This window comes from Nannospalax galili, unplaced genomic scaffold (assembly GCF_000622305.1).
Source record: "Nannospalax galili isolate Female #2095 unplaced genomic scaffold, S.galili_v1.0 scaffold875, whole genome shotgun sequence".
Lineage (NCBI taxonomy): Eukaryota > Metazoa > Chordata > Mammalia > Rodentia > Spalacidae > Nannospalax > Nannospalax galili.
Window position 1 is genome coordinate 2,247,451 of NW_008337059.1, and position 13,612 is coordinate 2,261,062.

Consider the following 13,612-nt stretch of genomic DNA (forward strand, 5'->3'; position numbering starts at 1 on the left):
AATTCAAGGCCAGCCTGGTCTACATAGTGAGTTCCAGGACAGCTGGGGCTACAAGGAGACCCTGTCTCAAAAAGACAGGAAAAAAAAATCTTTTAGCAACATGGTGGCATAACCTTTAATCCCAGCACTCAGGAGGCAGAAGCAGGTGAATCTCTGTAAGGTTAACGTCAGCCTGGTCTACATAGTGAATTCCAGGCCAGTTGGTGATACAGGGAGACCCTGTCTCAAAATGACCAAAATAAATCAATAAATCTTTATTTTAAAGTATTATTGGGCCAGTGAGGTGGCTCAGTTGGTAAGGGCACTGGCTGACAAGGCTGATAACCTGAGTTCAGTCCTTGAAAGCCAATGGTGGAAGGAAAGAATCAACTCCTGAAAGTTGTCCTCTGACTTCTGTGTGCATGCATATAAATAAATGTAAAGAAAAAATTTTAAGAGTATTGTTACCATAGTATCATAAATGAATCTGAGAGTAGCTAAACTGATGAAAGAAACTAATACTATCTGCCTCAAAACAAGCACACACTGTACATTCCAATTGCATGAGATTCTAAAAAAGGCAAAACTATCTGTAGTCACAGAAAGCAGGTCAGAGGTTGTTGATTAGAGGTGGGAAGGGAAGGCGAGGAGGAACAGAAGGCACAGGGGAGCTTTGGGGCATGTGGTGTGTTTACATCTGTAATCTCCATTTTAGTTATGGTTTCACAGGATCAAATCAGGACTTTTCTTCTGTCCAAAAACATCTAAGCAGCTGCTGGGCATGGTGACACATGGCTTTAATTCCAGCACTTAGACTGAGGTGGGAGGGTCATGAGTTCAAGACACATCTAGGCTACATGCCAAGACCCTGTGTCTCTCCTTCCCCCCAAATATATATGCAATCATATCACTTTTCCGAGCTCCACCTACAAAATACAGTTATTACTTACATTGTTCATCTGTTGATTAGAGAATGACATGAAGAAAGAATGCAAAAATATTTATAAATTGTGAATTCAAAGTAAGGCTACAACATGTAATCTTTTTGGGGGGGGGTCTCTTTTTTTGATACAGGGTCTCCCTGTAGTTCCAGCTGTCCTGGAACTCACCATGTAGACCAGGCTGGCCTTGAACTCACAGAGATCCTCCGGCCTCTGCCTCCCGAATGCTAGGATTATAAGCATGCACCACCACGCCTGGCCCACAACATGTAATCTTTAACATTATTGATGTCATTACCAGCAACAATGTCCTTGTCATTGTCATCACAGTCACTAAGAAAGACTCCATTGGACTGGAAAGATGGCTCTGCAGCTAAGGGAGTTTGCTGCCAAGTGTGAGAACCTCTTGCATAGCAATTTCCCCCAATTGATAGATTCCATTCACAGGGAAGTGCCTTAGAATTCAGAGTATTCTAAAGGGAGGTGAAATATTTCATCCTAAAGAGAGAAGCTCCTTAAGACTCAGAAAGTAAACAAATCAAGAGCTTCAGGAAGTCCCTGAAACTGATACACTAGACCCTTCCTCCACAAGCTTATATGAACAGTAAGAACTGCTAGGCACTCAAGACAAACTAGGCTGCTTGGAAGAGGCTCAGACCAGCAAAGCCTCTGGAAAAAAGACCCTCTCTGACCTGTCAAACTACCTACAGGTTGTGCAGTGTGCTCCAGGATTCCAACGTTCATGAACCTCCACATACAACAGGGTGGGCTTTTGGTGATACAGCTGTCTTTGAGTCATTTCTGCTCCTGTAAGTAACCCCTTCCCCACAATCATGTAACAATAATAAAACTCATTGGTTCACCAAGTTGGACTTTGGTGATATCCTTTGATTTGCTGTTGGTTCCTTATCTAGGGTCAGGAGACATTTGTTCACATCTCCCCAGCAATAGTGTCACACAAACATGACCTGAGTTCAATCCCCAGGACCTACACACAGACACAGACACACAGACACAGACACACACACACACACACAGACACACACACACACACAGACACACACACACACACACACACAGATGATATGGGCAGGCTATGAGCTCAGCATTTTATCTACAGTCTTAGGACAATTCTGCTGAGGATGCCCTGCTGCTGAGAGCTGAGTTGTATGCATCTCACTGCTGGGCCTTCTGCTCTATGGACCACATCTCATGCATGATGCTCTTTCCACAGAACGGTGAAAGAGGCACTGGCATTATCCCCACTGGCTGAGTAATGAAGCACTTGCTGATGCAGAGGTTTTGGAAGTTGCCTCAGAACAGACCAACTAAAAAGATTTGGGGTTCATATCTGACTTCACAGGATGAACTCCCCTACAAATCAGAGCCAGTTATGTTAACTGTTTGGGAACAACAAAAGGAGCTGGCAGGAGCATGTAAGAGACAGGGTTGAGAGAGAAGGAAGGCTCTGCTTAGACCCAGTGATTACACCTAAGGCCCTGGCCTGGAGAGGGATATGCTGGGTGCAGGGCTGTCTCCCAGTCCTTCTCACATCTGGCAGACAGGAACCCTATCCAGGGATCAGGAAAGCTGGATTTTGCACGGGGAGCTGTTTAAACCTGAAGGGAACTCTAACATCATTGTCAGAGAAAAGCTGATGGAATCCAGATTTGTAATAGTTAGCTTTTTTTACAGTCCTTCCTTCCAGCCCTGACCAAAGATAGAAATAAACTCAGACAAGCTTTATTTGGATGAAGTATTTGTGTAACAGAACAGACTAAAAATTACAAAGAGAAAATAAAGTGAATTTAAGAAGGAAGAGCCATGCCTCACCAAGAAGGGCTAACTTTCCTTTGCCGGACTTTACCGGAATGTGAACAAGGTGCTGCCAATCCATCTTTCTTCTTTCTCCTTAATCTCCTCTAATAGCTTACCCTTTCCACAAGGTGCTTGGGCCTATCACCGTTTTTGTTTTTGTTTTTGTTTTTGGTCTTTTTGAGACAGGGTCTCCCTGTAGCCCCAGCTGAACTCACTATGTAGACCAGGCTGGCCTTGAACTCAGAGATCCTCCTGCCTCTGCCTCCCTAGTGCTGGGATCAAAGGCCACCATGCCCAGCTATCACCGTTTTGTTTTGTTTTTATTGTTGTTGTTGTTGTTTCTTGGAAATTTAGTGTGTTAACAAGGACATGGCACAGAGCCAGAAGAATAATTTCAAAGCAAAAGACAGAGTAAGTCTCCACCCTATAAATCCTTCAAAGAACCTACAAGAACAAAGAGCTTCTCCAAGCCTGAGTATCAGCTTCTCCAAAAGCAAGAATCATCCACCTATCACCCCATAAAAACTCCTAAGGCTAATTCAGATTTTGAAAACAGGGATTTTTAAAAAAAATATTTTATTTTATTTTATTATTTTATGTGTATGAGTGTACTGCATGCATGTATATGAGTGCACCCGTGTCGTGCAATACCTCAGAGATCAGAAGAGAGCTTTGGATTTCCCTGGAACTGGAGTTAAGTACGGTTTGTACCTGCCATGGGGGTGCTGGGAATCGAACTTGGGTCCTCTGCAAGAGCAGTCAATGCTCTTATCCACTGAGTCATCTCTCCAGCTCTGGATTTTATTTATTTATTTTTTTTTAATGAGATCGGCTCTATCCCATGTTCCCATGGGCCCAGGCTTGAATAAAACTATCTGGTCCACCAATCTCTATCTGCTGATTTATTTCTGTAATAGAACTTCCAGGCCCCCATAACAATGGGATGGATGCCTAGGAAAAGTTTGTGTACTGGGAAGTCCTTGGAACTGCAGGGTGTGGTAGTACAGATCTTCCTGGTACTAGGGGTCAAGTGCCCTAGCAAGTCTGTTTACTTCTAAAAACCTGTTTCCATGACTCTTAAGCATTTCATACTCCACCAGATTGAGAGGATCATGTTCTTGATTCACAGCAGGCACTGTGTAATTAAATTAGTTGTCCCTCTGCCCAGCACTCAAGTGTATTACAGTTGGGATCAGAGCGCCCTCTGGAGATGACAGTGCAGAGAACTTGCTTCCCACCAGAGAGACAAGCAAGTGTGAAGCCTAGAGGATCTATCTGCCTCAGACTGTTCGCTGTGTCCCCCCAACACTGTGTCAGGGAAGAACAGCTCAGTCTTGGCATTTGCAAGATATCAAGTAACTGCCAAGTTAAAAAAGAATGGGGTTATAGCCAGATGTAATGGCACGCACCTTTAATCCCAGCACTTTCCAGACAGGCAGGCAAATCTCTGTGAGTTTGAGCCCATCCTGGTCTATATAGAGTACCAGGCCAGCTGGGGCTACATAGTAAAACTAGGAGGGGGGGGGGGGGGGTAGCCAGGAGTGGTAGTGAACGCCTGTAATCCAACACTTGGGAGGCCAAGACAGGAGGATAGAGAGTTTGAGGCCAGCCTGGGCTTCCTGACCAAAAAAAAAAAGAAAGAAAAGAAAAAAAAATGGGGGTTGGGCGGGAGTGGGAAGAAGGCAAACTGGCTTCAGATTAGAAGGAACCAGTTTGGTTCCTTAAGATTTCCATAAGATGATGAAGCTGGGAAGCTGGGCTGGGCAAGCTTTAAGATCCTGACTGTGGCCACATCTTCTTCTTGGGTTCTGACCACCTCCCCTTTCTCTTCAGTACACTTTACACCAGAGAGAACAGAGGTCTCAGAGCCTCCTCACCTCATTCCAGCTGTCTTCACTTCTTCTAGTCCACAAGGTTCCTTTCCCCAAGATTAGCTCTAGGATAGGACACAGTGGCCCCAAGGCTCTCGCCCCTCCTTGTTCCTCTTGACAGGATGTGGTAGAAAGGGTGCAGACCTGAGTGAACCACTTAACTCCACTAAACGTCAGTGTCCTCCTGTTAAGTGTTTTTCTAAGATATTTATGGAAGTAGCCAAAGGAGTGGTAAAGTTAACAATGTAAAAAAGTTATAAAAGTTCCAGAAAGCCCCCAGAATTCTTGCATCCCTGACTATTGCTTATATGAATATACAGAAAGAGTTCAAACTTTGAGATTCACAAATTTAAAAAGCAAACTATAAAAGAGTCTGTATGTGTGGATGTGCATCCATGTGTTCAACTAGTTATAAAAAATAAAATTTAGGGTTGGAGAGATGGCTCAGCAATTAAAAGCACTGACTGCTCTTAGAGAGGACCTGGTTTCCAGGGGATCCAATCCCCACTTCTGACCTCCAAGAGCATTGCACGGTGCACTTACATACATGCAAGCAATACACTCATACACATGAAGTTTAAAAAGACAGTAAATAAAATTTAATGGTTAACAATGATTTTATCTCTAGAGTATGAGATTAAAATGGTTGAATTCTTTTCTACTTTGTATATTTCTGTTTAGAAATTTTTAAATGGGAGACTAGAGAGATGGCTCAGAGGTTAAGAACAAGTATTGCTCTTGAAGAGGACCCAAGTTCAGTTCCCAGCACCCATATTGAGTGGCTTACAGCTCCAGGGAATCTGATGCCTCTGGCCTCTGAGGGAATGTGCACATACCCACAAAAAGATACACATACATACATGTGATTAAAATAAATCTTGGGACTGGAGAGATGGCTCAGTGGTTAAGAGTACTGGCTGCTCTTGTGTAGGACCCAGGTTCTGTTCCCAGCACCCATATGGCAAATAAAACCATTCATAACTCTAGTTCTAAGAGATCCAATGCCCTCTTCTGGCCTCCTTGGGCATTGCACAACATGGGTGCACTTACATACATGCAGGCAAAACACTCATACACATAAAATAAAAATAAATTTTTAAAAATTAAATAAAAATAAAATCTTTGGAAAATTTTAAAATTGGGGCTGAGGATAGTAGAGTTGTGTGTAGCTCAGTTGGTAGAGTATGTGTGTAGCTTATCATGTACAAAGTACTTCCAGCACCACATAAACCATACCCAGCAAAAGAATAAATATTTTAAATAAATTAGAGTTTTTCATTTGCTTGTTTTTATTTCATGTGCATTATAGGAATGACTTTTATTATTAGACATAATCTGGGCTAATGACTTTTAATTAACCCCAGCAAACCATGCTCTTGGGTCTGATAACTGGGGAGTCTCCTTGGCAAACTCAGTTTGGTCCTCTACCCAAAAGGGAATAAATGAATGTGGGTATGCTTGAGAATGAACATATCAAGACGCTACAAGCAGAGCACCCACCCACTGGAAACAGTGGAAGTTAGGAAGGACACGTGACTTTGGATGTATGTGAACTAGGGATGAAAGGACCAGATGAGATGGTCTGTTAGGACTGAAGGTAGAGCCGAACTTAAACTTGTACTTCCCCAATGAACCTAGAGAAACCATTGAATAAATTATTGGTGTAGCCTGACTGGGGGACACAGTGGGAGAAAGAGGGTTCCAGAGTCAGTTCCATTCGCACAAGGTGTGGACACAGAAAGCTCCATCAGCACAGTTCTAAGAGACATCTGGGGGAAGAGCTGTCCTCTGGTTCAGGCACACTCTTAAAAACTTATTTTAAGGGGCTGGAAAGATGGCTCAGCGGTTAAGAACACTGATTGCTCTTGCAGAGGACCAGGGTTCGATTCCCAGCACCCATATGGCAGCTACAAACTGTCCTTAACTCCAGTTCCAGGGGAGTCTGACGCCCTCTTCTGACCTCCGCAGCATTGCACAACACTGGTGCACTCACATACATGCAGGCAATACACTCATACACATAAAATAAAAATAATAAAAAATATTTTTTAAAAACTTCTTATATCTGGGTATGGTGGCGCACACCTTTAATTCCAGCACTTGGGAGGCAGAGGCAGGCAGATCTCTGTGAGTTCACAGCCAGTCTGGTCTACATAGTGAGTTCCAGGCCAGCTGGGGCTACAAGGAGACCCTGCCTCAAAAAGACCAAAAAAAAACTTCTTTTAAAAGTCACGCTTTTATTCTGTTCAGGATAGTTGTAATGTTGGTATAATGATAAACACTGCAGTGTATGAGTGTTTTGCCTGCATATATGTTAAGTGCACCATGTGTGCAATGCCTATGGAGGTCCGAAGAGGGCATTGGAGCCCTGGAACTGGAATTACAGATGGCTGTTAGCCACCATGTGAGTTCTGGGAACTGAACCTGGGTCCTCTGTAAAAGCAGCCAGGGCTCTTAACAGTTGAGCCCATCTCTCCAGCCCCAAATTAAGTTTTTAATGAGCATATATTGCTATTATATTTTAATATATTAATATAAGAAAACATTTTGTATAGTACTATTGTTTTGCAAATAAATATTGTAAAAAATAAAACAAGAAATATTTACATAAATTATGTTCATCAGACCTTTCTCCTTTATATCCTTGCTGCCCCTTTCTGCCAGAAAATGGTAGTGTCCTAATTTTTTTTCTTTTTTTTTTTTTGGTCTTTTTGAGACAGGGCCTGCCTATAGCCCCAGCTGGCCTGGAACTCACTATGTAGACCAGGCTGGCCTTGAACTCACTGAGCTCCGCCTGCCTCTGCCTCCCAAGTGCTGGGACTAAAGGTGTGTACCACCACACCCGGTTTATCTTACTAATTCTTTCTTACCACCGACCACTCTACCTCCGCTTAGGAAAATGGGAAATGTGAGTAAATCCCTGGGATTTCCCAGACTGTAAGGGGCTCATTATGTTCCTGAGAAGCAGTGTCTTATTTCACAGAGCCCTTCCCCCAATGCAAGTGCACAGCACACACACACACACACACACACACACACACACACACACACCAGGAAAATCACAGCCATCCTGACTGCCTGGTCTCCATGATTAAAAACCTCCACTTAAGCTTTCAGAGTCTGCCAAGGACCACAAAGTTTAAAAGAGCATCTGCCTTCTAGTCCTTGTTCTGCTCCTACCTAGCTGTGTGACCCTGGATAGTCTTTTCCTTATCCAGGGTTCCCATTTCCTTTATAGAGTCAGGGGTGGCAATGCTGATCTCTATGAAGATTAAATAAAAGTAAGGAGCTAGAGAGATGGCTCAGTGGTTAAGAGCACTGGCTGCTCTTGCCAAGGACCTGAATTTGGTTCCCAGCACCCACATGGTAGCTAACAATTATCTGTAACTCCAGTTCCAGGGGTCCAATGTCCCCTTCTGTCTTCCACTGGCATTGTACACATGTAATGCATTTAGATACATGCCAGCAAAACACTCATCACACAGAAATCAATCAATAAACTTTTTTTGTATATGTCTTTTTTTGAGACAAGGTCTCTCTGTACCCCCAGTTAGCCTGGAACTATGTAGACCAGGCAGGTCTCAAACTCACAAAGATCCACCTGCCTCTGCCTCCTAAGTGAAAGGATTAAGGGCATGCATCACCACACCTGATTAAATAAAATGTTTTAAAGGATAAATTAGAGACTAAGAATACTGGCTGCTCTTTCAGAGGATCAGGGTCCGATTCCTAGCACCCACATGGCAGCTAACAACCAGCTATAACTCCAGTTCCAGGAGATCCGATGCTCTCTTCTGACCTCTATGGGCATTGTATAACATGGATGTACTTACATACATGCAGGCAATTCCCTCATACACATAAAATAATAAAAAACTAAATAAAGGATTAAAGTAGTTCAGTTAAAAGCACATTCTTAGTTGCAAATTCACCAGCAAACTAGTAAGGCAGAACAGGCTTCCCAACCCCTACATGAAGCTGCGCCAGTTTTAGATGTCTATGAAATTTAGAGGGCTGAGGAGATGGCTCTCAGTAAAGTGCTCGCTGTGCAAGCAGATGCCCAGTTAAAAGCTGGGCATAGTGGCACACCTGTAATCCCAGAGATGAGGCAGTGAAGACAGCAGGATCCCTGGGACTTTCCAGCCAGTCAGCCTTGCCAGTCAGTGGGTTTCAGGTTCAGTGAGAGATCCTATCTCAAACAAATAAACTGGAGAATCAATTGAGGAAGAAATCTGATATCAACATCTCGCCTCCACGTGTATGCTTACCCATACACATGCACATACAAACCCACATAGAAATACAGACAGGGCCAGGTGTGGTGGAGCACACCTTTAATCCCAGCATTTGGGAGGCAGAGGCAGGCGCATCTTTGTGAGTTCAAGGCCAGCCTGGTCTACATGGTGAGTTCCAAGACAGCTGGGGCTACAGGGAGACCCTGTCTCAAAAACACCAAAAAAAGAAAAAAAGAAAAACTTAGACAGGAGAGGGAAGAGGTAAGTAAGGAAGGGAACTCAACAGTGAGTGGCATTTCCCTCTGCCATGGAAATCCCAAACCAAAGCACAAAGAGAAGGGGAGATGAGTATGCAGCCATGCCTTTGAATTTTCATATTGAAGAAGGTTCTAGGGAAGAGGGAGCAGGCTTAGTGTACACACAGCATCACATCCCAGCTGGTGCTGTTCCCAGGGAGTTTGAGCTCTGACATGACAGCAGGATCCTATTTCTTAGCAGCAGGCACAGGCAGGCAGTACACAGGAAGCCACTCCCTTCTGCCCCAAGACCTACAGTTCCAGGGCATCTCAGTCAGCAAGGCAACAGCTGGCAGACAACCTCTGGACAGCCAGGGCCACAGGCCAGGCACAGCAGGAATAAATCAGGAACTGAGCTCCAGGCAACTCCAACTCTGCTGTAAGATGTTAGACAAGTTACCTATGTGCCCTGGGGACTTTGATTCATCCTTTGTATGATGGGGTTGCACTCAAAAAAGGCTCTGCAGGCTCTACAAGATGGTCATTCCCATCATGACAGGGAATGGCACTCCCAAACAGGGACCCATTGAGAGCAGCTAGGAGGGAGGGAAACTCTGTAATTCCTTCCAACACCAACAAAGGACAGTCAGCTTTTCTCTGGTTCCCGCCCTCAGGCAACCCCTGGCCCCTGGTCCTAACCACCCTGGAAATCTGTGAGCTCATTTTTCCTTCCCTCCCAGAAGGCGAGGGAAGGTGGTTGGGGGAACCCAGCAGAAAGTTCCCACAGAGGACCAGGATGCAAAACACAAACACAAGAGCAGACAAACCAAACTTTATTCCGAAAAGCATACTGGTAACCATGACTACACTACTGGGTAAAGCACATGGTTCCTATCCCTAGTCATTCTCCCCACACCAAAAACCCACCTCTCTTGTATACACTGTAGAAATTGTCTCCCAGGCCTACAAGAGGACCCAGACTACTAAACTCTGAGCTGCTGGGGGTGGTCCTGGGCTGGCCCCAGTCCTGGTGTCAGAGAGTTAAGGCAAGGAGACTATTGCTAGTATCCAAAAGCTCGGGGCTACTTCAGGTGCCCATACCATGAAATTTGAGGAAAGGTGGGTGTCACAGCAGTCTCATCTATCATCCTCACAACTAGCAGACTGAGGGACCACACAGCTGCTGGAAGCCAAGCTGGGAGGCACATGGAAGAGCTAGTGAGCTCTGGGATACTACAGGCACATCTGGGCGGATGAGGCACCAAAAAGACCAAGATGTCTGCTCCTGAGTAAGGTCACAAGGCCACCGACCCAGAGCACTGGGACTGAGGAGATCCTGAGGGGGCTGGACCTGAGCTTAGATGATGATGTACAAAAGACAAAAGGGAAAAGAGTAAAAGCCAGAACTGAAATTCATAATTTAGGGTATGGGAAGGCAGAGTCTCAGGTGTCTGGAGTCTTGTGCCCAAAATCATAGTTACAGGAGAATCCAACATTCTCTCAAATCAAGGCAAAAATCATTCTTCTCTACCATGGTTCTTCCACTGATGGCATACATAGGCAACTGTTGGGCAGAGGGTATCCCAGCTTCCCACCTGTCCCACTGCAAGTGATGACTCCCAAACCTTCTTCTGGACCCAGGAAGAACAGTGTTGCCAGCCAGGCAGGACCTGGCAGCTTGACTTCTCTGAGACTCCTCAAGGCCTCAGCAACATGGAAACCTACAACATAAGAACAAAAGTCATTGGCTGTTTAAGGTACCCCAGGGGTCCCATCAAGGCCTACCATAGCCTGGGACTGAAGGAAGTCACCCTTTCTGGGACATGGCAGTGGGGCCAGCCCACCAACACAGCAAAGGATGTGTAAGGTTGAATGTTCTGGGATTTCCCAAAGAGAAAAAAGAGCAGAAGAGTGGAAGTTCCCATAGCCTTTGTATTTGTGGTGCTGGATATTGAATCAAGGGCCTCATATATGCTGTACATTCTACCACTGAACCACAACCCAGCCCCCAAAGAAAAATATAAACAGTATTAAATTTGTATTGACCCTTAGTATAATGGTGCAACCTGGTGCTAGAAAAGCCAGACTGTCGGGGGTTCAAAGCCAATCTCCATTGATTAGGAAGGAGATCTTGGACACTGATCTCAATAGTATTATTCAAAGAATACACAAATACAAGTAGAACACTTGGAGCAGTGTACCCACACAATAGGGCTACATTAAGTGCTATGTAAATCTCACAGCCCTGTTCTATACTCTGGCTCCAAACACCACCTTCATAACCACAGCAGCAAATCCAACATCTCTACATCCAAGCTTTAAAAATGCACTTGCAGGAGCTGGTTTGACTCTGTGTCAAGAGTGCTTACTCCAAGTGAGTAAGGCTCTAGGTTCCATCTGTAACACATGGTTTCTCATGTTTCCAGAGAAAGCTGAGCTTTTTCAAACAGACCTTTGAAGGAGTTGACAAAAATATTGAATTTTCACATCTATGGACATTATGATTATTAACGTCACTCCTCCAACTTACTCTCAAAAACATTTTCATTTTTGGAAAAGGAGGTGGTACCATGCTTTTTATTCAAAGGCCTATGACTCCTTCCAGTAAACCAAAAGCATCTTACCTTAGAGGTGGGGCCAGCTGTCCACCCCAGGTCCAGAGATTTCTTTTTAATTTGGTGAGCAAGGCTCACCACGCCAGCTGCTCGAGGCAATGCCAGGATCTCTTACAGGTGACTCTTGTCTTTGGGAAACCACCTGGATAACCTTAGCTTCATTTCTCCAATGTAAAGAAATGTTCAACAGTTCTCTGGCTGGTGAGGGATATCTGACTCTTGCCATTGGGGAGGATCCCCAGTTAGAGAAATTCCCTGGGAAAGAGGATCTTCCCAATCTTCAATGGGCCAAACCGTGGGAATGAACTCGAATAGGGACAGCACAGGGCTTCCTAGAATCTTAAGGTGGAAATGGCTCAGGACCAGTAGTAGTTAATGCAGTAAAACTAAAGTATTACTGGTGGACTTGTACCTGTGGGATTTCTCAGAGTCCTCCCTCCGTAACAAGAGCTGTGAATCTACCCGGGCGACAGCACCATTGACAAGACCCATTTGGCCTCTAACCCTTTTGAAGGTAGCTCCTGAGTTGCTTCCAAACTCATACCCACTGCTTTAGGGGAAAGAGTGGGGTTCCAATCTTAAACTGGCTATTCCCAAGAGTAGGAACTGAGTCTCCAAAGGGGTGGGCCTCACCCTGACCGTCCCTGTTGGTCACGTGGGATCCCTAATGCAAATAGATATTGAGGAGTAGGGTGCAGCAGAAGCTGGTGAGTGAAGTCTGGGAGGCCAGGGAGGTTAGTTTTGCATGAACCCAGAGGCAGAGATTATTTGAAAGGTGTTACGATACAGCCCGAAGGCCTTTCCCATCCACCACCCCTGCAACTGGCCCCACCCAAAGACTTAGAAGCATCCAGGGCTGCACAGGGAGGGGCCCAAACTACAACCAAACTCGTCCTCCTCTGGGCATCCGCTCTAAGGCCTGTCCCCCAGCTCCTGCTGCTGCCGCCTAACCGCCTTCTTCCTTATCCCACAGTGGAAGACTGGAAGACCCGGAAAGGGGGTGCTCTTCCGACTTCGGGGCAGGAGGGAGGGGGCAGTGGCGCAGCCCAAAGCCTGGTTTCAATTTGGGAGCCTCCCCCGGATCTACGCGGCGGTGCCTGTCCACGTCTAGCTCTCGGCAGGGAATGGAGAAAAGAACTACGAGGCTTCGCCTAGGGCGGCCCATCTGGGTGTGTGCGTCAGCCTCTCGGATGGCAGGTCTGGTCCTTGGAAGCTGCGATCCAAGCTTAGAGCGGCGGCGCCGCAGTTGGACTGGAACTTAACGTCGGGGATCCAGGGCGCGGGCAGTGGAAACACAAACAGGGGAGAGGGTGCCAGGGCGCACCGGCGCGGGGCAGCGGCAGGAGGGACTCCGGAGGGTCCCCCGTCCTGATCCGGGCCGCGCGGGGAGGGCGGCCTCACACCACCTCCTGCTTGCCCTGATAGCGACGGCAGCAGCCGTAGAGCGCCGACAGCAGGTAGAGGCCGAGGCAGAGGCCGCCGCAGACAGAGGCCGCCAGGAATGCGTGGTAGGCGCAGGGCAGCTTGTAATTCTTGAGGTTGCAGTAGCTGTGGCGCTGCGTCTGGTCGATCATGATGCCCGTCGCGGCCCCGTAGAGCCCGGCCGCCAGCAGGTCATGCGCCACGTTGACCACGAGCCAGCGAGAGCCCAGCACGGGCACCAGCTCCTGCTTGCCCAGCAGCGTGAGAAAGTAGAGGGCCAGAGTGAGCAGCCAGAAGAGCACCGACACGAAGAGCGCGAAGTGCACCGGGCCCTGGTACTTGCTGGTGGCGATGGTGATCCAGAAGGCGGCTCCCGCCAGCAGCTGCAGCAGCCGCAGCACGCCCAGCGGGCCGCGCAGGAAGGGCCGCTGCAAGCGCAGGGCGCCGCGGGCCGCTCGCGCCTGGGGTGGCGGCTGGCGCGGGGGTGGCGGGAGC

General features: G+C 46.6%; 1 protein-coding gene across 1 annotated transcript; it reads right to left on the reverse strand.

Moving 5' to 3' along the window:
* Positions 1–9,897: 9,897 nt before the first annotated feature.
* Positions 9,898–13,611, reverse strand: Marveld1 (MARVEL domain containing 1; the record flags this gene model as incomplete). The annotated part of the gene is made up of 2 exons (XM_008832041.2): positions 9,898–10,801; positions 11,705–13,611. A coding segment is annotated over one exon (519 nt), but the record flags the coding sequence as incomplete, so codon positions are not given.
* Position 13,612: the final 1 nt, after the last annotated feature.